Source organism: Trichoderma breve, chromosome 1, assembly GCF_028502605.1.
Source record: "Trichoderma breve strain T069 chromosome 1, whole genome shotgun sequence".
NCBI classification, from domain to species: Eukaryota; Fungi; Ascomycota; class Sordariomycetes; order Hypocreales; family Hypocreaceae; genus Trichoderma; species Trichoderma breve.
Genome location: NC_079232.1, coordinates 2,627,876 through 2,652,078, shown reverse-complemented (window position 1 = coordinate 2,652,078; position 24,203 = coordinate 2,627,876). Strand labels below are relative to the sequence as shown.

The 24,203-nt window shown below is 48.9% G+C and overlaps 9 protein-coding genes across 9 annotated transcripts; 6 read left to right on the top strand and 3 right to left on the bottom strand.

Annotated features, from left to right (window-relative positions):
- Positions 1-379: 379 nt before the first annotated feature.
- Positions 380-1,378, top strand: T069G_00827 (uncharacterized protein; the record flags this gene model as incomplete). Its single annotated transcript, XM_056168037.1, has 1 exon — positions 380-1,378. One exon carries the CDS (start codon positions 380-382, stop codon positions 1,376-1,378), a length of 999 nt encoding a protein of 332 aa, XP_056033353.1.
- A 1,127-nt stretch (positions 1,379-2,505) lies between these two features.
- Positions 2,506-4,361, top strand: T069G_00826 (major facilitator superfamily domain-containing protein; the record flags this gene model as incomplete). Its single annotated transcript, XM_056168036.1, has 6 exons — positions 2,506-2,667; positions 2,758-2,824; positions 2,887-3,053; positions 3,124-3,252; positions 3,324-3,395; positions 3,456-4,361. 6 exons carry the CDS (start codon positions 2,506-2,508, stop codon positions 4,359-4,361), a joined length of 1,503 nt encoding a protein of 500 aa, XP_056033352.1.
- A 1,044-nt stretch (positions 4,362-5,405) lies between these two features.
- Positions 5,406-6,780, top strand: T069G_00825 (FAD binding domain-containing protein; the record flags this gene model as incomplete). Its single annotated transcript, XM_056168035.1, has 2 exons — positions 5,406-6,396; positions 6,461-6,780. 2 exons carry the CDS (start codon positions 5,406-5,408, stop codon positions 6,778-6,780), a joined length of 1,311 nt encoding a protein of 436 aa, XP_056033351.1.
- Positions 6,781-7,307: 527 nt separating this feature from the next.
- T069G_00824 (fungal specific transcription factor domain-containing protein) lies at positions 7,308-10,570 on the bottom strand (the record flags this gene model as incomplete). The annotated part of the gene is made up of 6 exons (XM_056168034.1): positions 7,308-7,909; positions 7,984-8,180; positions 8,262-8,385; positions 8,458-9,818; positions 9,884-9,964; positions 10,119-10,570. The coding sequence occupies 6 exons, from the start codon at positions 10,568-10,570 to the stop codon at positions 7,308-7,310; spliced, it is 2,817 nt and encodes a 938-aa protein (XP_056033350.1).
- Positions 10,571-11,307: 737 nt separating this feature from the next.
- On the bottom strand, positions 11,308-12,178 carry T069G_00823 (uncharacterized protein; the record flags this gene model as incomplete). Its single annotated transcript, XM_056168033.1, has 2 exons — positions 11,308-11,864; positions 11,923-12,178. 2 exons carry the CDS (start codon positions 12,176-12,178, stop codon positions 11,308-11,310), a joined length of 813 nt encoding a protein of 270 aa, XP_056033349.1.
- Positions 12,179-13,273: 1,095 nt separating this feature from the next.
- Positions 13,274-14,203, bottom strand: T069G_00822 (uncharacterized protein; the record flags this gene model as incomplete). Its single annotated transcript, XM_056168032.1, has 1 exon — positions 13,274-14,203. One exon carries the CDS (start codon positions 14,201-14,203, stop codon positions 13,274-13,276), a length of 930 nt encoding a protein of 309 aa, XP_056033348.1.
- Positions 14,204-16,764: 2,561 nt separating this feature from the next.
- Positions 16,765-18,287, top strand: T069G_00821 (uncharacterized protein; the record flags this gene model as incomplete). The annotated part of the gene is made up of 2 exons (XM_056168031.1): positions 16,765-17,605; positions 17,656-18,287. 2 exons carry the CDS (start codon positions 16,765-16,767, stop codon positions 18,285-18,287), a joined length of 1,473 nt encoding a protein of 490 aa, XP_056033347.1.
- Positions 18,288-19,442: 1,155 nt separating this feature from the next.
- On the top strand, positions 19,443-20,535 carry T069G_00820 (NAD dependent epimerase/dehydratase family domain-containing protein; the record flags this gene model as incomplete). Its single annotated transcript, XM_056168030.1, has 2 exons — positions 19,443-19,679; positions 19,738-20,535. 2 exons carry the CDS (start codon positions 19,443-19,445, stop codon positions 20,533-20,535), a joined length of 1,035 nt encoding a protein of 344 aa, XP_056033346.1.
- Positions 20,536-21,849: 1,314 nt separating this feature from the next.
- T069G_00819 (lipocalin-like domain-containing protein) lies at positions 21,850-24,203 on the top strand (the record flags this gene model as incomplete). Its single annotated transcript, XM_056168029.1, has 5 exons — positions 21,850-22,096; positions 22,151-22,378; positions 22,738-22,904; positions 23,081-23,152; positions 23,223-24,203. 5 exons carry the CDS (start codon positions 21,850-21,852, stop codon positions 24,201-24,203), a joined length of 1,695 nt encoding a protein of 564 aa, XP_056033345.1.

The following is a 24,203-nucleotide window of genomic DNA, read 5'->3' as shown; positions in this document are numbered from 1 at the left end:
TCTATTCTTCCCCAAAAAGCGTTGCTGCTTTAACAACTTCTTGTATAGCGCCTTATCAACACCCCGCCATCCCACCATTAGCTCCGGAGCCATCATCCGGACTTCTCTCGGGCTAACATTCAGCGAATCTGTGATATATCACAGCCGGAATCACATGCCGGGGACGATGTGATGTAGTTTTGTAGCTTCAGAGCTCTCATATAGCTCTGGATTCCGCGCCATTGATAGCTCACTTACCTGTGCCTGCTTATACATCAATCGATAAAGCTAGAGTGAGAGAAAGCACACCTCCAACTTGACCTCTGTTCTTGGCATTCGATATCCAACAACACCAACTTAGACTCTACTTAGATTATCTCATACAATCAGTGTCACAGCCATGGCTCCCCTCGGCGTCAACTTCGCCTGCGCCCTCTACGACCGCATGGTCCCCCTAGCCAGCGGCGAGGTGCCCACCCCGGGCCTCAACGTCAACTTCGTCGAGGTCCAGCACCCGCGCGACATCTTCGACCGCATGGTCGCCAACAAGGAGTTCGACGTCTCGGAGCTGTCGGCCTCGGAGTACGTCACGCGCTACGTCGCCGGCGACCGCAGCTTCGTCGCCATCCCCGTCTTTGCGTCGCGCGTCTTCCGACACTCCTTCATCTGCGTCAACACGAACATCATCAAGAAGCCCGAGGACCTCAATGGCAAGCGCATCGGCGTGCAGCTGTACAACATGACGGCGGCGGTGTACATCAGAGGCATCCTGAAGCACGAGTACGGCATCGACTTATCGACGATTGAGTGGGTGCAGGGAAAGATGGAAACGCCCGGGTCCCATGGCCAGCCGTCGGTGCTGCCGCTGTTGAAGCCCGTCAATATTACCAATAATACAGACCCGACCAAGTCACTTTCAGATCTGCTGGAATGCGGCGAGATTGCTGCTACCATTGGTGCTGATATTCCTGAGTGCTTGGGCCGCGCGCCTCATGTTCAGAGACTGTTCCCCAACTTCAAGGACGTTGAGAGCGACTACTACAAGCGAACCGGCATCTTCCCCATTATGCATTTGGTCGCCTTTCGCCGCGAGTTCTACGAGGCAAACAAATTCGTCGCATCAGCATTGTTCAATGCTTTGGAGGACAGCAAGGAGATTGCTCGAAAGCGGATGGAATCACTTGGTGCTCTAAGATACATGCTGCCGTGGCTGGGCAGAGATCTAGTCGAGATCAAGGAGACATTTGGAGGAGACTGCTGGCCATATGGCTTAGAGGAGAATAGGAAGACATTGGAGGCACTGGTACAGTTTCTTTACGAGCAGAACATGATTGAGCGGACAGTGCCTATTGAGGAGCTATTTGCTCCGGTTCGACGAATCAACTTTCGCATTGGTTAGATGGGATGGGATTCCATCTCTAGTATGAATATGGCTTGTAATAGACCTTAGTAGTGGGTATTTAGACTTGGATATATTATGTAACTGAGATGAGTATTAAAATAATAAATCCCCACGGATTATACAGTTATATAATCTTCCCCATCAACTTGTGACAACTTGTGACATCTGTCAAAATAGTTTAGCATGTTTCCATCCCCAACATTGAGTCTCTTCCCCGGATTCCATCCCAACTCACCGGATCTCTCCTCCGCACAAGTCCCTTTGTATTCGTTCTGCATTCGGCTTAATCGCTGTACCCCGCAATCTGAATTTAGCCCTCCGAATAGAAAAAACAAATCTGTATTGAGATGGAGAACGCCAAGTCGGGGCGCCAAGTCGGAGACTGAGAAACGCCAAGTCGGAATACATTCCAACAAGTACCTCCACAGTTCCTTCGGAGCGTCTCTCCGGATTTAGTTCAGAACTATCGCAGACTCAATTCATCCCACCACAGCCCTACCCCGTCCGAGAAAACTCACTCAATAGATTCCAGCGTAATCCTGTCACAACTTTAAAATTTTCTCTTCGACTTTACCAGACTATTGGATCGACACGTGGTCACCAACCCCCCTACCCTACCGCCAAAACAAACCCCCCGGATGAGACATCCCCATGGCAGTTTTTTTATTAGTCCGTCTTTCTCCTAGCCTCTCTCCTAGATCTCGCTCTAAAGAAATGTCAGAAAAAAGAAAGAAAAAATCGAATCAATAATTACAAAAACACATACATCCAGTGCTTATTACCCCGGAATCCCCAATTCCCCGCGGTCGGCGGACGCGGGGCATTAACAACCGGGCTTATAATAAACTCCTCCCCCCTACACAGCCGTGGCTCATCCGCATAACTAGCACACAATAACGCGATGGGCGTAAAAGCGGCCTACACCGTTCTTATCGTGCTTCAATACTACGTCGTGTTATATCAACCCATGTTCTAATCCCTCCCCCCTGCGTTTTCCCTTTTATACCCGACGTCGCCTCCAGCCAACACCTTTCCCTTTTCCTTTTTTTTTCTCTCACTCATCTCAACCCTCTTTCACCTTTTGCTTGCTCAAGACAATCTTCTTCAATCGCTTGCATCCAGCAATGGCGTTGAAAGCCAACCGCGTGGCACCTGCTGCGGCCCATGTGGAGGAGAGCCCGTCCGGGTATGAGAATGAGAGCAAGGAGCCAATCTCGGATCTGAAGCTTGATGCCAACGGTCTGCCTCTGGTCCCGCAGCCGAGCGACCACAAGGATGACCCTTTGGTATGTTTGTTGCCACCATTCCTTATGAGCATCGGTTATTGAGTGAGTGAGAGATGGTTGCTAATTAATTCTTTTAATGTTTTTTTATAGAACTGGTCGTACTGGTACAAGTGCTTTGTCCTTGGTCTCCTCTGTCTTCTTGCCTTTGTCGTGCAGTGTAAGCTTGCTCATCCCGATATCGACTTTGGTCATGTTGTAACACGTTATTCGCGAATATAGTCGGTGCCGGCATGGTCCCCGCTGCATTCGGCCCCATTTCCGTGAGCTACGGGGTCACGAAGCAGCAAGCCAGTTATCTCACGACATCGTACACGCTTCTCGGTGGTGTTACGCCCCTGCTCATCACTCCCTTTGTCAACCTCTGGGGTAGACGCCCTGCTTACTTGGTACGCGAAAAAACGTCCTTTTCCCCCATGCTAGCGTTATATCGCCTGCTAACATGAGTTTCTGGAATAGCTCTTTACTCTGATTGCTATTGGCGGCAACATTGGCTCGGCATACGCGCCATCATACGGTACTCAGATTCTGTGCCGATGCGTTGTCGGTATCGGTGCTAGCGTTGCTCTGGCTATCGGTGGTGCCACGGTGAGTTTCTGCTCTTTACTCATGAATATGTGGCAGTATAGACAGGATACTAATATGATACGATGCATTAGATCTGCGACATGTTCTTCCAGGGAGAGCGTGGAAGGTACATTGGTTTCTACGCCCTGGCCTTGACCAACGGCGTAAGTTGCTCTCATCATTTCCTTATTACCAAGAAAGACACAGCTAACACGTCCCGATAGCCGCACTTTGGTCCCATTGCCGGTGGTTTCATCGCCCAAGACCAGGGCTGGCGCTGGATCTTCAAGATCAACGCCATCATGATGGGCGGCGTCCTCGCCGTCTACCTCGTGGCCTTCCCCGAGACGCTCTTCTCCCGCACCGAGTTCAGCACGCTCGAGAACCGCACCTACTGGGGCCGCCTGGCCTTCCGCGGCAAGGTCATCAACCGCAAGCTCAAGCCGTCCGACTTCTTGCACAACTTCAAGATGCTCCGGTACGTGGCCGTCGTGCTGCCTTGCATCTACTACATGACGACCAACACCTACGGCTCCATCGTCTTCGTCTTGACGGCGTCGAGTATCTCGGAGAAGCTCTATCACTTTGATGTTGCGCAGAACGGTCTGCTGCTCGGTGTGCCGTTGACTATTGGCTGTCTCATCGGTGAGGCTTGCACGGGCTGGATTTCCGATTGGTTGATCAACCGATATGCTCGTCGTCACGATGGCTACAGAAAGCCGGAGGCTCGTCTGCACTTGGCCCCTCTCGGTCTGTTCTTGCCGGCCGGTCTCATCATCCACGGTGTGTCTGTATCAAACAAGGCGCCCTGGATTGCCCTGGCCATCGGCATGGCCGTCGCGTCTATCGGAGTGCAGGCCGGAACGACTCTGACGTACTCGTACATTTCGGATTGTTACAAGCCGCAAGCCGCCGAGGTGTCCACCATCATCAACCTGTTCCGTCAGATCTTTGCCTTTACCATTGGTTTCTACGCACTGCCGTTCGGTGAGAGCGCTGGTTTCGACGTCGCGTGGGGCGTGTTTGCCGTCATCAACTTTGTCGCGTGGCTGCCATTGCTGCTGTTGATCTGGCGCGGCGAGGAGATTCGCAAGGCTCAGGGCGTGCCTGAGATGCACCAGGACTTGTAGATGGTCGGTCACGTAGAGTGGTTGAGCATGTACGCGTAGATAATGTAGCTACTTCTCTTACACTGTCACGTATACGTATAGCTGGCAGGTTTAATATAATGATGCATGCTCTATTATATCCTTCATTCAACTCTTGAGTCGCGTCAGAAATCATATCATGAAACATGAAATCACATCACAGATCATACCACGTATCATGCCATCTTCTCCACACTATGAGAGCTCTATACATTGCGAGTTTCGTTAGCGTTTGATCCATGGATAGCTTTAATTCTGCTAAGATGAACCCCATAGCTCCAATTCAGCCTTTTGGTGGTCAGAAACGCTCAAGTGACTCCAACAACTGAGCTACCGAACGGCAAACAAGGGTCAGTGTCATTATAGCGTCCAAACTGGAGTCGATTTTATCTCCCCGAACCTCTGCACCCACACACGTGCACGGGAATATTTTCCGAGCCAATGAATTCCTTAGCATCTCCTTGCCCCTCACCGGAAATCATCTCCGGATATAATTCTCCCAGCTCCAGTTCTTCGTATCGAATTGTATCACGAGCTATGCAACCCCACGCCTCCGGACTCCGGAATCCGCCCTCCGCCCCCAAACCATCCCCCACGACCTTGAGAGATAGCCCGGCAAATAATCTGGAGAGCAAAGAAAACGAAGCGGCGTGAAACAGAGAACCGCAAGAAAGCTAAGATTTCAACCAAAATAATCGCCAATTATCTTTTTGCCGCCATTTCCGAGAAGCTGAGACGAACCGTCTGACGAACCCGGAAAGATGGAGCTACTATTGATCTGACCGTTCTTCTCGGAACTCTTTCCCCCCATTCCCATCTTTCTCTTCTTCTTCTTGTCCCATTTCTTTCTGCTTTTTCTCTTGCGTCTTTGTTTTCGAACTCTCTTCAGCGGCAACTATATAGACTAAGCAGATCTCGTGCTTTTCTACTTTGCATCTTTCTTGGCATACAGTAGTATACAATCTTCTCCCCCCCCCCTTCTCCACACTCGGGTAAAGAAGCAAAGATCGAAACCAAACAGCAATCATGGCCATAGTGAGCAAACCGACGGTCTCGCCAGACACCTTCACCGTCGCCATCCTTGGCGGTGGCATCGGCGGTCTTGCCATGGCTCTCTCTCTAGCTACACAGGTTCCCTCTCTCAAGAACATCACCGTCTACGAACAGGCACCAGCTTACAAGGAAATTGGAGCTGGCATCGGCATCGGCGTCAACGCAGGCCGCATCCTCAAGCGCTACGGCGTCTTCGATGCCGCAAACGCCATCTCGGGCGACCGCAACGGCATCCACCGCAGTTTGAGACGCTGGGACAACGGTGACGAGATTGTTTCCGTCAGCGCCATGGACGAGGACGAGGCCAACGGTGGCGTTCGCCAGCTGAGCGTACACCGCGCCGAGTTTCTGCAGGTTCTGTACGAGCATATCCGGGACACGACGTGCGCCAAACTAGAGACGAACAAAAGAGCTGTTGAGATTGTCGATGATGCAAAGGGCGGCAAGGCAACCGTTCACTTCGCTGACGGTACCAGCGCCTCTGCTGACCTCATCATTGCCTGTGATGGCATCCACTCTAATGTTCGCCGCCAGCTTTCCAAGGCCACGGACATGGTGCCTCGCTACTCAGGCCGCGTCTGCTACCGTGGTCTGTTGCCCATGTCAGCCGTTGAGAAGGACTGGCCATACGACTCATTCGCAATCTCATGGCTGGGACCGGACAGGCACTTCCTCGTCTTCCCCATCTCTCAGAACAAGACGCTCAACGTCGTCGCCTTTGTGAGCAAGCCGGAGGCCGAACTCGGTGATTTGAAGGAGAGTTGGTCAAGCACCGCCCCGCGATCAGAGGTTGAGAAGGAGTTTGCTGGCTGGGAGGAGACGGTCCAGAAGGTGGTTCACGCCATGGAGCCGAACCCTGGTAAGTGGAAGCTCAACGACCGCGAGCTGCTCGACCACTGGGTGTACCTAGGTGGAAAGGTCGCCCTCAGTGGTGACGCCGCTCACGCTATGCTTCCTCACCAAGGTAAGAATTCTGCAATCTCGATAAACATAGGCACGTATAAAAGACTAATCTCTCAATGTTACAGGTTCCGGTGCCGGTCACGCAATCGAGGACTCATTCGTCATGGGCCAAGCTGTCAAAGCCTTCTTCGAAAACCCTTCTCTTGGCCTAGAAACATACATGAAGCTATACCAAGAGACGAGACTGCCTCGCGCCCAAAAGGCCCAGCTGACATCCCGCCAAGCCGGCGACGTCTACGAGATGCAAGGCCCCGACTTCGACGGCCTGCACTTTGACCAGCGCCTGCAAGTCATCCACGACAAGTTCAAGGACCGCATGACTTGGGTTTGGGGCCACGATCTGGAGGCTGATTTCGTCGCTACTCGGACTCGTCTTGGGCTTTAAAGGGGAAAGGGGGGGATTTTTACATGTAGTTGAACTTTTGGCATATGGTTTTCGTTTCTGGCTATAATTTTCCTTTGTATCTTGTATATGATATCACTTGGGTGTATTTCTGCTACGAACTTATACAATGCTGTCATTGGTACATAGAGCGAAATATAAAAACATGAATACCATAATAGAAATGGCGTGAACACGCGGGATATATGTAGGCTTTGGATTAAGCACTATGGTGGTTTGGCGAGCTGCTAAAAATAGTTAAAACGCACAATAAGCTTAAATCCCTTGAGCAGATTGCCCGGTCACGTCGTATTCCTCCTGCATATACCTGGATAGTTGGGAACCAATCATTCACAACCGATCAACACCAACAGTAGGGATTGGGCAACTTTATTTTGTGGAAAGAGTCATCTTGACAACCTTGAAACATTGGTGAGAAAACTGATGGAGTATCATAATAATCGACAATGCCTAGTGGTATTATACAAAACTTTCATAAATGATTGAACAGCACCAGAATAGTCAGGTATTCATCCTTGCGCCCAGGGGTCCAAAAACCCAGGCCCCCACCCGCTGCTATCTAACAAAGCGCTCTGTATGACTGCAAACTCATCATCAAAGCCAGCCCACATGAAACCATCGTCCCCGTATTCCACTCCCCGGTCGTTGTTGTCTTGCTCTTGATATCCTTCCCCGTTGTAGTAATTGACCCCGCTGTGCTCTTGGCCATGGTCTGGTACGGCCATGGATCCTTTACCTACACTTCCGCTAGTGGCTGAACCAGCATTGCTGCTGCTCTGGTCAGAGTCAGTTGTGGAGCTTGCTGTACGGGCCTGGCCGTAACTTGATGCACCATCCTCCTTCACTGACACAGCTTGCTTACCACGCACGGCTAGTGGCGGCGCGTTGGCGGAGAGCGTTCCAATTGCTTGCAACCGTGCTTGCAGTTGCTGAAATGAGCGAACGTAGCGAGAGGCTAGGGGATGTATCTCGCCACCAACACGCTGTAAGTGATCCGTACCCTGGCCGATAACGACGTCGATATCTGATGAGGGCGGGAGGTCAATCTTTGACCGCGATTGGGGGTCCAGGTGCTGATAGACTAGCAAGACACTCAAAGCCGTGAAGACGTCTATCGTCGAAACAACAATTGTAAGCATATTGATTAATAGTACAGATGGGGGGTTATCAAGAGATATGACATACAGTGTGAGTTATGCCATGAGGAAGACAGAGAGTTGTTTTTTTGTAAGAGATGCACCTGGTGGATTGCATCGTGGGCCGCCATGACACAACGTCTGATGCACAAATGTGCCAGATCAAGCTGAAAAGGATCGGATATGCGACGTAAAATATGGTACAGCAGTGTTTGACGGTGAATAAGGAGACGGATATGAAGAAATCTATCAAGTAACGACGCCAGTTAGCCGAATATCCAGCCCGGGCGGCAGTCAACATATCATAATTGTATGGTGATGACCTACCGCATGAGTAAAACGCTCCGTTGTCGCTCAAAATGCCAATCTGTCACGTCCGAGTCTGCGCGTAAATGTGGAGGCAGCATGCTCTGCCACACGACCAACTCGCCATCCAGCTGGATCGACATGGCTAGGAGATCCGGCAAGTCAGCTTTGATGCGAACTCTCGTGTCCCGGCCTGCTGAAGACGAGGTACTACTACCGCCAGCGCTACCGCTGCTGCTTGGGGTATTGTCGTACAAGGTGTCGAGTACCTTTGCAAGCAGGCGGCATTGGGTCACGATATGGTTGAAGTATTCAATCTTGGAAGGGACATTGCTAGGCTGCGTATACTTGGACTCTTCATTGAGATATTCATCATCAACCGCAAGAGGCAAGCCGACGCGAATGGCGGGTATATCGTGAATCGTGGGTGGCCGACCGACCTTGATGCTGACGAGGCGGTCGATCACGAAGCAGCCCCACCACACACGCTTGCGTATCTCCTGCTCGATAATATCCTTGGTGAAGTTGGTAGAATCGAGATAGAGCCCCAGCTCTTGTGCTGTGCGGATTGCCAATCCAATAACAGTCCAACAATGATTGAGTTCCAGCGAGCCGTGTAAATAATGACTCATTAGCAGTAATGCCTGGACGAGCTCAATCCTGGCTTGTAGGATGCTGGAGAATGCCAACATCTTGGCTCGTTTGAAAAAGCGAGAACGGTCCGGTTTTGTTGGTGCTGAGCCAGCTGGACTTCCGTGATATGGAGGACGAATCTGCACATGCTCGCTGCCAAATGCAAATACCATGTTGACCAACCCCAGCCAGGCCAAGTTGTTGGGAGCCGCCTCTTCACCGCCCACGTCCTTGCTGAGCCAGAGTTTCGAATAACGGTGACGAAACGTCCCTTCATGCAGACATGGATTCAGTGGATGTCGATGTTTGAAATATGATGTCACCAAGCGGTCAGCTAATGATCGTTGAGGTAGTTCAAACAAGTCACTACTTCCGCTGCCGTCCCCTATTCCTCCCCCAATGCCTAGAAGCTCTTCGAAGACGACTGTTGAGGGCGAGGACTCTGCCAGGGATTCTGAATTCAAGCCACCCATTCCGGATGCTTCTGCAATACTCCTTCTCGCGGTAACGGCGTTTCCTAGTCGTCCCGTCGTTGAGGCTTTGGAATTTGTGGTGCCACCGGTGGTGGCACCTGTTGTAGGAGTTCCGGTAGTTGCTACTGAGCTGCCAGCTGTAGCATCCGTGGTATTCGGTGACGTTACTTTTGTGATGAAATCGAATGCTGATGACTCCCCAAAGTACTCTCCCGGTAAGGCGGAATGGCTACTCCTTGGTCGATCACTGGGAGGGTTGCTGTCAGACGGGCGTTGTCGGCTTCCAGGTGCCGTCGAATGTTCGTTGAGTAACATGCTCCGGTCATGGTGGTGATCTGGTCTCCCGTCTGCTGTAGATAGAGGTGAAGAAGGATTTGGGTATTGGTGTTGCCGCGGGCCGTCGCTTGGATTCCGGTCTGAGGATAGTCGCGGAGGACCAAAAGGCGATTCCTTTGAGTAAGTGCTCTCATGGCTGCAGGGATAGGGGCATTTAGTTGGGGATACGAGACGAAGGGAGTGTCAGGTTGCTAGACTTACGGTGAGTGAGAGCCCTGAGGTTGCTGGTTGGCTATATGCTCCTCGAGCATACGATTCCGTGCTCGTAGATTTTCAATGTACCTATGAGGCGAGTGAGTAAAAGGGGGGAAGGCAACAGGGGCTGATAGCTGGCTTATTCGCTGGCGGTATAGAGATAGATGGGGTTTTAAGCAAGGGAAAATGAGAGAAATTGAAAGATGAATGAGAATTGTAGACAGAAAGACAGATAACATACTCTTGCGTCACGGAAATCTTGGTTCGTTGGGGGCTGTAGACACATTCTTGGCGCCGCTCCTTGCACGGCCCGCAAGAGGGTCGCTCGCCATCGCAGCGGTTCTTCTTGGTACGACATAGATTGCAGGCATAGCCAATGCGGCGCCGTTTCGTCGGGGGTTGCTGCTGCTGCTGCTGCTGTTGTTGTTCTTGTTGCTGTATCTGCGGCTTCTGTTCGTGAGAAGAACTTGAAGATGGATGATTGATGATGTCGGGATGGCGGGAAGACTGCTGTGGCTGAGACTGAGACTGTGGGTGAGGCAGCGGTAGCGGTTGCGGGTGGTGAGGTTGAGGTTGCGACTGTGGCTGAGCCTGAGGCTGCGCGTACTCGTAGGGCAAAGGCAGATGATGGCCTCTCCCCGCGTCGACGGGGACAGACGGCGTGGGAAAAGGCGCGGTGGGCGAGGCAGCCATTTAGCCAGTAGCCAGTGCCAGTGCTCGGTCCAGTCCAGTCAGCAGACAAAAGCAACTCTCCACCGTCCCCAGCTGAGAATGGAAACGAAGATGAGCGGACAAGTGATCCGGGCCTCGCGATCGGAGTACGGAGTCGAGGGTTATAAATGCGAGGTGAGCGGTGCTTGGCGGTGGAACATCCCCACGCCGCCCTAAAACCGTGCGGGGATTTGGTCGCTCTAGGCCGTCCACCTTCGTCCACCTTCTGGGCTCAGTACAGTTAGGTAGGTTCCATTGCTAGCGGGAGTACTGGACGCTACAGTACAGATGCACAGTAGTCGGGGGTGCTAGCTCGATGCATCTTCAGTGGCAATTAGCGTTCAGCCTTCTGGTCGGCTAGGGGGGGTTACTTTACAGGCTACTGTACAGGCGCTACTGTACAGGCAGCAGAGATCGGCTTAGCGAGCGAGGATTACGCCAAGCCGAAGCCATCGAGCCGCATCTACCGAGGAAGATGAAACAGGGGACGGAGGACACATGCATTAACAACAGCCATGCAATGCCATGCAAATGCCATGCAGGGGGGCCTGACAACGTTGTAATAATTCGTATTCAGGTTGCATTTTTACACCCAACAGCATTTTTGATGTTGCAACTGGAACCTTGGAAATCAAATTTATTCTGTACATGCATCCAACCAACAGCCAAAATCACATGCTGCTCAACAAAACATCCATGATATATGTACATGTTCATAATCACACCGAGTTCTTATACAGCGAGTGCCCCTTCACCTCCGCCACCCACAGCGGCCACGGCTTCGCTGCTCCCGCAATCGCCGTCATGCCCGCATCGTGAGCCTCGCGCTCGGTGAAGAACTGTACATCCCCCATACCTCCCGAAAGACCCGCGGCCGCTCTCTGAATCTGCGCGTTCTGCTGCGTGTAAATGCTCTTGCTAATCACCATCTCGATGTTGTTGGCCGTTGCCACGAAACCGTGTCCACGCATTAGCGCAACTGGATATTTCGGCAATCCTTCGCCATCAGCAGGGCCCAACGCCTTGGCCAGGGATGCTCCGGCCCCTGTGCTGCGGACAAGCATGTCCTGACTTGCTGACGGATCCTCACGATACACCGTTGCGGCGTCCCAGACGGGGACGGACGTGCCTAGGAAGCCGGCCATGTGGAAGCAAGCCCGCAGAGGTGTTGACGAGATGGAGAATGGGACGACTTCAAGTGAGTGAGAGTGCACGATGGACTGGACCTTGGGATATGCCTTGTAGATTTCAGAGTGGATGAATCGCTCTGAGAAACCTATGCTCATCTCCCAATCAGTAAAAATCATCACTCTCTGGTGTCTTGATGAACCGACCTCGAGGCGCATCTTTCTGGAGTGCTTCGCCAGTCTCGACATTATACAGCACCATGTCGTCTGTTGAAGATACAAGCGCGGGTGCCATATAACGCGACATCATAAACACCGACTCACTCAGGCGCACTGACAGATGGCCATACGCGTCCACCACATTGTAGTAGTGCAAGATGTGGCATCCATGGATATACTTGCGTATCAGTTCCAGCTCATCAGCTGGCAAGCGATGACTCTTGCTGCCCGAGTTTGTAGCCATTGTAAGGAGTAACTTCTCACGATGACACGATCGGGCTCAGCTACGCGTATTTTGTCTGGTAGTGAGATGGGATGCAACGGGATGAGCAAATGGCTTAGCCAAGGTTAGGCGGTGCTTCTAGACGACTTCCTAATCCACGCAGGGAATCGGGAATTAAAGAGGCGCACAGACGGATCAACAACAGCCTCAAATACCGTCGACGCGGGTGTTGATTTCGACCGAAAGACACTGTAATCAACAACAATAACGCCGTTGCTAGTGAACAAACAAAAGTCGGGGAGATAAAAACAATCGTAGCGCCGGAGATGCACTCCGTGAGACTAGCCGAAGCGGGGCAAGGCGCCGTCAGATGGGAAAAAAAGATCCAATTCTCGTACTCCAGCTGAGGCGCAAAATAAAGCAGCGACAGGTGGAGAGACGCCAAGATCTGTGGATTCTGGGGTTCAATTGCTTTTGGACTCGTCGGATTCAATTGCTTCAAGCTGGCGTGGGGCGGCTGTAATAGTTCCTGTTCCTTGAGGTCTCATGAGCAGCGGTCTCGGAACTTGCACGAGCTTACCATCAAATGACTATTGCATTATTTTGTCTTGTCTCTTGTTAAATTTCCGATTGAGTAATGAGAATAAGCGCATAGTTACACTGTGGAGTCAACACCAACCAACAGTAAGACTCAATGAAACAAATCATCTACATGAGTCGGCGAGGGGATGATGCTTGACATTCGACGTGTAACACGATGCTTCACATTGAATCGAAAAATAAAAGTGATAGACTTACCCCTCCTCCGCACTTAAACGACGCAGATCTCTTGACATGTTTCACTGATTCACATCGTACTCGTAATAAGTGGAGGAGGGGTGAGGCCCTTGCAAGAATTAGCATCTAACCACCCCGGGAATGTGGAGATAGTCGCACAGGACCCTGAGTTGTGAGATGTTGAATATTTTTTGTTACAGTATTTTAAAACCAAGAAAGAGTAGTATATGTACATATGTGAGTATAATGACAGTTGCAACGAATGAACCATATGTACTATTCACAGAAAATATAACCCTCAAGTATCAATCTCAACCTCATTCCACTTACTTACTGTTGTTACTTTGATGGCTTGCAGAAGAGGTCCAACGGGCCCTTATGGTTACCAGTAACACAAGCCCACATATTGTAATGGCTATCTCGGATGATGCCTGCTCCGGCAAAATCGTGGCAGATCTTGCCATCCACATTCAACGCCTTATTGTCCAAAACTTCTTTTATACCCTCTAGAACGTCGTAGAACACATCACCCCCAGGGTAGCCTGCTTCGATCGTCCTACAGTAGAGATCATCGTGATTCGCAACTTGCTTGAAGTGCTTGCTGTAATTATGGTCCTTCTTGGGGATATTGTCGAGGATTTCCAAGATTCTGGGCTCTTTCGAGGTTACGTCTGGCTTCTCGCAAACATGAATATGAACCTGCTCGTGCGTTCTTGACCGAACAGAGTTCAACGCCAGTGCATGGGTTTTACGATCGTAATTTCCCTGAGCAAACTTCCAGCCCACCTCGTATCGGGAAGGATTGTTGGCCATCTCCAGGATTCCCGGGAGCAAGTCCGTGGTAGTCACGAGTCGCTCGTCACTGTTCGTCAAAACGAATATCGCCTGGTTTGCAGGTGGGTTCGAATACGATGTCACCGTCTTTTTACAGTCGTCGTATCTGAGACAGGTGCAAAGCGTGGAAAACCATAAGCCACATCCCGTACATTCCTTGTCAGCATCGGTACATCCGACGGCGCAATGGGGGCTCTTGGTGAACCGATATTGGATATCGGCGGCGCCAAAGCAGGCTGTACATCCACTCTTATGACACGTGTCTTTATGTTGAGGCTGGCAGGCACACTTTGACACGTCCATCTGACGGATATCCTTGATGGAACAAGCAGGTGGGGGTTTAGGCGACGGCGACGGTTTTCCTTGCGCTTGTGCCTCTATAAGAGACGCGAAGGCGGATAGGAGAATCAGGAGAACGCCGGTGAATTGAGCCATAATGTAGACGGTTCCTTGTGTTGAACGAATAGACTAAGCGCAATAATGGCGATTTACTTCATTTGTGACAATGAAATAACTTGACCAGAGGGAATTGTAACAATTTCTTTCTCGTTTCATTCATTTTGTTTTATAGCTGAAATCGTCTCCAATTTTAGTCATCAGTCTGGTTGAACTAAGTGCACCTATCTCCAAGCCGGTGTGTCGCTTGGAATGCTTGGACTTAGGAGTGTCCGACCCTCCCGCCAAGATTGATGCCTGGCACCCATCCACTCATCTGTCTGGAGAGAAGATGCCCGTGGGTCAGACTTCCTGATCTCACATCTCGTCATGAGATCAACCACATCGCTTTGTTGGCGTTAAAGATCCAATATTTCTTGTTACACCGATTTGTGTCCGAGTAATATTCAGTCTTCGGTAGCGCTTTTGCTCACCCAGCCCAAGCCACCTAATAAAAGGCGTCAGCCAACAACAACTGGTTTTTGCTGGCATTTGCTCTACCAACAGGTAGTATTTCATCGGATGTCGATAGTTTTAGACAATTGGGTACATGGCAGAGTGTCCGGTTAGTGGCTGTGTCTGTATAGAGGCGCAAGTCAATCGCCAACGCCAATGACTGATGTGTCGTACAAACAGCCTCTGGTGTACTACTTCTAAGTATTTCCCCGGTATGTTCACTGATCTGCGCCATAAGTTGTTTAAGCTTCATTATGTGAAGGATCCTGTGTCACTAAAAGGGTATAACCCACCCCCGCATGGGCTGATTCGTGTTCAAGAATGGTCTTGATTCAAGACTAAACCAAAGTCTAGCGATCTCCTGTAGCCTAACTTGGAAATCTGCCGATGGCCCGATTCTGCGGCTACCAAGACGCCAGACAATTTTCTCGACACAGTCGCCATGCGTTTAATCTCAACGGGAATATAGAGCTCAATTGGCCGCTGCTAGCGCACTCAGCTTGGCGCAATGGATTCAGCAGACATCGAGTTCATTCTACGAGCTATTACTGCCAAGATATCCAATTGAAAGACATCTCTTTGCTCTGATCTTCCTGGGGTATTAAGAAAGGATCAAAGAAGTTTGTGGTTGAGGATCGCTAGTCCCACTCTATAACCTTCACGTCAAGATGGGCCTTTTCCTAATGAACACTAGCAACAAGGCATTGCCGTCACCAATCATCGTTTAGACACAAATTAAATCTTCGATTCAATTGGTTCAATTTCAAAATCATTGCTCATTGCCAAGGCTGCCCTATAAGGCGAGTACGGATACACGGCAGGAATAGCTCTTCCAATAGTTCCATACTTGGCACACAACTAATTGCGTTACTATGCCATATTTTCTCACCTGTTTATTTTTACGGGTGACACTACCACAGCTCGTCCCCATCTAGAATCCCAGCTGAAACAAAGTTCATCCAGCTTTATTTGAGGCTGCTCTGCCACTTTTTACATGGCATTTCTCCGAAGTTTGAGCCACTCGCTGTGACTAGGCCAGCGGACACCGATCCCATGCCCTAGATCAAGCCGCGTGGGGAATACACAGCCCTTTTTGAAAGTATATATCAGATTTCAAAAATGACCAACTGAATCCCAGATGCGAAGAAATGACATGTGACCTTGTTTAAACTGTCGACATTGGGACATCGGTAAGACGACAGCCACAGAAAAGTACTCGTATCCAATTCAAGCCCATCAGCACGTAAAAAGTCTGCCTATCTAGAAGTCATACTCGTATTACCTAATGGCACTTTTGAGATGCCAAGAAAAGCCAACTGCCGAAACAGGGTCGGAGAATTGTTCCAACAGCAATCTGCTTTATCCTTGTCTGCCGGCAGTGGATCATTCAGCCGTGCCAAGTGTCTTTGCTTGGCAGATTATGTTTCGTAAAAAGTCTTGGCGTACTTGAATCGGAAGGTCCATCTTCCGGATGGAAATTCTCTTGAACTCTTTCCGGGATCGTTGAGTACGAGTAGTTTACAACCGGTAAAGCCAAAATATGTGACACAGACTAAGATATTCTATCCGTAAAGAGATGGATACGGAGCACTCAATGGGTATAGCCAGAAGTGATATTGTTCGACGCCACTGCGCTGGAGATCACATCATAGCAAATCAGGGCAAACTCAAGCTCAATCTCAGGCAACGACCAGAATCTCAGAAAATATGCACGTCAAAGTAGAGAAGAAAGACAATTACGCAAATAATTGGCGGATCTCTGATTCATCATTTGGTGCTACTTCACTTTTGCTCCAAACCAGGGATAGCTTGAGAGGCTGCTCAAGTCAAAAGCCACAGGAACCTTTTAGACAAAGAAAACGGGTCTCGTCATATGTAAAGTTTCTTCGTGTCCAAAGCACAAGCTGCCATTGTTTCATTGCCGAAAATTAAAATGAAGGCGTCAAATGTTGGGATATTGGGCAACTTATCTCTATAAGATGAAGCTAGTCACGACCTACCATCAGTATAAATTCTATGTAAGCCTATTGTGGCATTTTTCGCTCAACTCATCCTTCAAATCATGCCTTACCAACTTGAAGACGACTCCTTTCAACTCAATCATCATGGCGACATGGTACAGCCTGCCGATCGAAATCCAGACCATGATTCTAAAGCTGCTCCAATCTCACAGCGATAGCAGTACTACGAGCAGTTATGCAGCCGTCTCGAAAGAATGGCAGCTTTACTTTGAGAGATTCAATTTTCGGCGCTTGATTCTCCACCAGTCATGTGTCCCAGAATTTGGTCGAGTCGTCCGCCGCCACCGGAGGGGCATGGTCAAGCACGTTTGGCTACGAGTTGAACTTGCTCCATACGTCTGCCCCGCTTGCGAATGGCCGGAGAGGCCATTTGAGATTTTAGATAATAACCAAACTTTTACAGCAGCTATATATCGACTACTCGAAGTCTTCAGCACCTGGAAGAAAAACGGACAGTATGGTGTCTCTAGTGGCGGATTGGTCTTGGAGCTCAGCGCTTATTCGCCAAGCGACTCGGAGCATTTTTTCAAATACCCTCTTGGTAAAGACGATTACCCCCACAAATACGATGAAACCTGCATAGTAGACGATTCCGTAAAAGCTGGGCCCTCAGACAATCTCCCAGAAGATCATACCTCACAGAATAATACCTCTCATCGGACTTTCGGTACACCTTATATCAGAGTCACACCGGGAACTTGCCGCCTCTTTGGAAGTCTTCTTAAACTCGATTACGGAAAGCTCGATATTCCAAAGGCGAATAGAAGGCTGCCAGGCGTTTCAGTTGTGAAAGCATTGCTTCACCGCCGACGTTATCCTCGAAGTTTCCACCCCGATACATTGCTCAACATTTTCAAGAGCTTACATGGTCTGGAGAACATAGTACTGGAGCCTTGGATCCAGAATTATCCATGCCCCGATAAGAGTAAGCGCTAGATGTGACAGAATGTATTCACAAACGCTCACCGTGTATAGATGTCCAACGCGGATTCGATGTGTTTTTACGCCATATTAGTTCTCTTAAGCGCCTTTCTATCTATGGCGATCACCTGGATGTTGGTACAAATGGGTTGAGTCCATACAAGATTATGCCATCTTTGGGATGGACATTGACGGATGAGAGCCACTTGCTCGAGCATCTGTCAATTGCCTTTCTAGCAGATGCAAAAGACTTTTTTCAAGATTTCTGGCCAGGTTATGCGCCAAATTCTGTCGACAAGTCACGCAGTGGAGTGCAAAGAGATCTTCTATCTCGTCTATCATCTCCCCAACGCCGTGCCTTAGGCAAACCCCGCAGGTCACCAGATTTCGAACGAAGGCTTGTTAAAGCATTCAAGCGCATCAACGGAAGGCAAAGAATTCCTCCATCAATCTATAAGCCTACATGGCCGAATTTAGAGTCAATAGCACTCACCTCGTCACTGCTCGATATGGCCGCGGATACTAAGTCTATCAACAATCTCCTCCGGGCTGCAGCAGGTGCTGCTCTCGAGATGCCCAAGTTACAGACCATGGAAATGTTCAGCCAAAGAGCCATGAGTGTGTTCGTTTTCCAGTACTGCCGTAGCCTGGACGGAATGCCCACAATCACTATATCCAATTCATGACCTCACCCTCTTAAGCCGAAAATAGTGAGCGCTTGGGATCGTATAGGGCATAAGCATGAGAATACTGGGCATAAAATTGCCGTCATACGAAAGCGCTTGAAAAGATTCTTCTTCAGAAATCACGGCTCCGTCGTTTATACGTTAAAACTTCAGGACTTGATACTACACCCGGTATCGTTGTGCCAGTTTATATCCGAATTCGGCTGGGAAGACACATTCGCAGGGGCGTTTGGGCCGCAGGCGCAATAAAGCAAAGAGATACACGGAATCTATATAAGATGGGTATTGCCTGACTTTATGTTAGCTAAGGTATAATGTCAATTTGTGAACTGTTCAACGGCCGGTCGCAAATATATGGACAGCTCCAAAAGCCGCCTAGTCTCTTCCGTCTCCTTGAACAAAGAGCCATGCGAAACGAACCAACGAGTAGAATGTTTAGAAGAAATATAGATGTAAATTTGAGCAACAATCCATTTCTTAGGATGCCAACTGAGATACTTTGCTGTGGCAGATGCTACAATTTACAGGACAGTTTAACATAGATACTCTGAGCCTTCTTATATGTAGTGGCCTGTATCAAGGAGCAGTTACGGCTTTATGGTATTTTAAAGAAAGTGGAATGAGCAAATGTATAGAAATTTGGAAACGTTGGAATCCAATTTGTAAACGAAATGGAGCATTGCGGGTGGACTCCTCCTCAAAACTAAAGATTCATGGCTTCGAGTACCAGTCCATGCCAGGTGAATATCACATGTTAGTGGAGAAGCAACGTTTGTGAGTGGATATCCTTTTAAAGGATGATGGAGATCAGTTATGGATCAAGGACAGCCATGCGGGTGTGCGGCTGCAACCGCATCACCTATGCGTAGTTTACAGTCTACCATCGGAAAAGTACCGAACATCGAGATTCGAGAGATGCGCAATGACGCCATATTTACTGATTTTAATGCCACTTACTTCAGATTCGACTCAGAAACAACCATAGTTTGCCATTTGACAGCTGGGGGTGATCTTGCTGAACTGAAAAACATAAAGGGGTCGCTTTCAGGACCGTCCACGTCACATCCCCATCCGCAACTAGGGGATTGCTGATCACTCTTAAAGCCGCTTCTATTGCCTCTAAATTACATCATCAATTTCAATAAATACACAATCATGGGATCGATAGGAAAGCTGATTTTAGTTACAGGTGCGAATGGCTTCATTGCTGCGCATACTATTATCGCTCTTCTGGATGGGGGTTATCAAGTTCGGGGAACCGTCCGATCCAAGTCTTCGGCTGAGACAGTCCGAAAAACTTACTCTTCCTATTCAAATAGGTTTTCTGCGGTGGTTGTTCCCGACTTGAGCGTTAAAAGCGCCTTTGATGAGGCAGTCAGAGGTATTGACGGAGTAAGGACCTCCTCCATAAAGCGTATTACACAAGCGAATCCTAATGATGTTGACTCAGGCTCTGCATATTGCCAGTCCATTTACATTCAATATTAAAGACAATGAGGCCGACTTGTTGATTCCGGCTATTGAAGGAACTAAGAACCTGCTGAAGTCAGTTGCTACACATGCGCCTCAAGCCAAGCGAGTTGTCGTCACCTCATCTTCTGCTGCAATGTTCGATTTCTCCAAGGGTCTTTGGCCAGGACACGCATATAATGAAGCTGATTGGAACGAAATCACTTATGACTACGCCAAGACTGCTGATGCGCCGGTGGCTTACTGCACGTCCAAGGCTCTGGCAGAGAAGGCTGCGTGGAAATTCGTTGACGAGCAAAAGCCTCATTTCGACCTAACCGTCTTATGCCCTCCCATGGTCTTTGGTCCTACAGCCCACGCCTTGAGCTTGTCGACAATGAATACCAGCGCTTGGGATATTTACCGATTCCTGTCAGGCGAGCTCGACGATGTTCCTGACACAGCTTGCTGGGCGTTCGTTGACGTACGAGATCTTGCTGATACTCACGTCCGTGCTCTGGAGATTCCTGAAGCTGGAAATGAGCGCTTCTTTATCGTCAGTGAGCGTTACAGTTACCAGAAAACGGCTGACGTCCTACATGCGTCTCCCCGTATTGCCAAGGACGATAAAAAGTTGATCCCTATTGGGAAGCCGGGGCAAAACTACCCATCGCCAGAGGTATACGAGGTCGATAACTCAAAGTCAAAGAGAATTCTCGGGTTAAAGTACCGTTCTTTTGAAGAATCTATTGTTGATGCCGCGGTTAACATGATTCAAATTCGAAATAATGCCATTTAATAGAAGCATTGTGACGGGTCCAATAAGGACAACTAGATATAAGAGTTCAATTCAATGCAGCTATTCAGATAGTTTGCTTGGTCATTGTTTAACAAAGGATCAAAGCTGAATGCAACATCTCTACCCATTTGTGACTCTTGTGCTCGGGGCGGTTTCGTGTTCTTTATGGATCTAAGCGCTTGACATACATCAGTTATCCCATCTAAAACCGCCGCGCCCGACCAAGAGTGGCTTGACCAGATTTGAAGCCCCTTGAATGTTATTGTTTAGCAAGGCTGATCCAATGAAGACTGTCCTCGACTATTATTGTTAGTCTTCCATCGCAGCAAAAGCCTTTGTCTGGTGATTCTTGAGATTCACTTCCCATCATTCGACTCGTCAGCAGGCAAGACAAAGGACAACCCGGGTGCCTAGCGTCCTGACCTCTTCTGGAAACCCTTTGTTGCTACTTGAATTGACAAAGACATGTAGATACAAATTCACGGTTTCGAGAGGAGACGAGCGTGGCTTTCGCGGACAACCCAGACCGAGACACTGTCGGCTTGGGAAATGAAGCTTATAATGAGGATTTTTATAGCATGAACGGACTAAAAACCCTCTGGGGCAACCCTGAACTTGTGGAATACTGGAGACACAAAGCAGCTCCAGACCCGGAGAGGCTAGACGCTATCCTGGACCACTTCCATCGGACCCAGCAACACGACCAGCGTGTATATGCATGGCCTCTACCGCTGTCTTGACTCTACTCTCTTTCTTTTGTTTCCTTTTACCTTTTCTATATATATATTTTTTTTTTAAAAAAAAAAAAAGGTTTTATGCCTCCTTAGTTGGCGGATATTCGTTCAATGAACAAAGTATGGGTCTGTGAGATTTAACCACCTCGCTCATCACTCATGTGCATGCTGCTCTTTTGCTCGCCCAAATTCTCTCCTAGGGAATCTGGGAATCTCGTACATTACAGTTTTTTTTCAATGCACAGTATATTTCATGTCACTATTCTCTCCATCTTGAACGTCCGCAGAGTCATTTTACATCTTCCTGTTGAATCACAGTGGCAATGAGTCATCTCTACCCGCTTGCTGACAGAATAAGCCGATAAAGGAGATTAAGAGTGACTACATGTACACAGATACAATGCTCCAAATAAAGTTTTCTTTTTCTTAGCTGAGACAAACGAACTTCACCCAACTTCAAAAACTTTATATAGCCTGTTTGCCCCTACGTGCCATAAAAACGGCTCCATCTTTTCTTCCAGACAACGGACTTCCACAGCTAGTCGGCCACCCCACACAGCTTCATCCCGCATATGTCGCCATGGCAGCGCCTGTTGTCTGGATCAACGCATTCCCAGGAACGGGAAAATTGACCGCCGCCAGAGAACTCATTCGTCTCGATCAGTCAAGCATTCTTATCGACAACCATCAGCTGATAGACCCGGTGGCGGCACGGTTCTCTCGAGACCATCCTCAGTACCAAATAGAGCGAAGGCGCGAGCGCGAACGTGCATTTGACAAATATGTACTTGAACCAACTCTGCTATCAAAAACAATCGTCTTCACAGGTAAGCGAGAATGACCATACATAGCGTTCGCACAGCTAAAGCGATGCCGGCAAGATTGCCAATCAGACGATGAACTAGGCCAAGCTACGGCACAAGAGTATCTACAAGCCGCTCGGAAAGCTAAGCGACCATTTATTACCATCTATCTATCTTGCGAGATGGAGGTCAACATTAAAAGGGCTACTAGTTCCGAACGAGTTCAGGGAACAACGACAAAGCTGACTGACGCCGTTATGTTAAGAGACGCTCTATCGAGATACAAAATGTTTCGATTCGAAAACAGTCCGTATGAAGCATACAACATCGACACAACGGATTTAGCACCTAGGGATACCGCTTTGAGGATACAGGCATATATCAAGGATTATCTATCCGCATGCAAAGCAAGGCGGTGTGAATAAGTTACGCAATCATGATTCAATTAGGAAGCACAATGGATACGGATACCCATACAATATGAAACAAATATCCCCTTGACAAATCATCAGTCAATGGTTGCTTAAGCGAGATAAGCGAATCCAATTCAATGGAGAGACTTGAAAGCCGTTATGAAGGCCATACGAATAGGAGAAGTAAGACACAAAAGCGTAAAATATGCAACGGAGATGCCGTTTTAACTCCGGTCTCAATACACAACTCAGGAGACATAGTCAACGGACACGGCCTGGGATTTTACTCCGTCAAGACCCCAGTTATCCCCGAATTTCGGGATCCACTTTCAACGTTCATAGTTCCTATGCCTCCGTGTATTGCCAGATTAGGATATCCCCAGCATAATGTCATTCCATTTATGGCATTCGCATTCCAGGTTGGCAAACAGATATAAAGACATTCACCTCTTGATAAGATTGGATTCAATAATACTATCAACAGCGAAGGCTTACTAATTTTATGAAATATCACATTTGAACCTCAAAAATGCTTCTTAAACCCCTATGTTACCTTTGGGTCCTAAGCTTTCAACATTTGGTCATTGGGACTCAGACCCATGGGCCAAAAGGCGAATTGTGGCTCGCTCCAGCATCAAACGAACCGTCAATACACAACCCATACGTGGTAAGTAATTCCCTTCACTAATACCTATTACGTCCATCCCTCGATTACAAAATTATCTAACATTCTTCAGACATCGGGACCCACATTGAACGTTTCTTTGAACCAAGCCATCCGCGTCCAGTCACCAGCCGGCTTTAACTCGCATTGGGTTGGACACTGGATCACAACCACCAACAATCATCATTTTGTTTTGATTACATTTGCAAATGTCATCAATGGAGGCCCTGACAATTCAACAGATGGATGCTCAGCCAATGGCTGCCTAATTTACTCATTGGAATCTGGTGGCTCAAGCTCGTCATTCATCGCCGGAAAGCTTACCACCTTTGGACAAGACAAACTCAGAATCCAATTTGGCGATCAGTACGAGCTGCACAGCTTAACAAATGATAATATATCTGCCATCAACGTCATCGCAAACTATACCGAGAGCAACTTTAGCCTCAACACGACATTTCAGCCTCGCGGTTCTCTGTTGTTCAATGGTGGAAGTGGGAGCCTCTATTGGGGCTCAGTTTTCAACCAGCAATGGTCCAGCTCAGCCGCCTATACCACAGGAACATTTGCCATCAATGGAACAAGGCACACCATCGATCCCAAGCGCTCAACGACGTGGTACGATCGTCAATGGGGCGAGAAGAACCCAACGAAAGGGTGGCACTGGTTCCCAATCCAGCTCGAAAACGGGGTTCGCATCTCAACGTGGGTAATCCCCACAGAACAAGGCGACGCCATCAAGGCCTTCGCCACGGCCTTGTATCCAAATGGAGAACAGGAAGTGATTAGCGTGAACCCTGATATCAAGCCGAAAGATGCGTGGGTATCGCCAGCTACGAACCGCACCTGGTATGGATCTTTTGAAATCTTATTTTTAGATGATTACAATAGCGTAATCACTGCTGTCGCTCCAGACGTCACCAGTCGGAAATTTGGGGAAGCTAGCTTTGGACCATCGTTTGCATTTTGCGATTCTTTCACGATCTATAATGGAACCTGGAAGGGACAGAGCGTTCGCGGCTGGGGAATTGTCGAGCAGTGGCCGGCGTCTTGA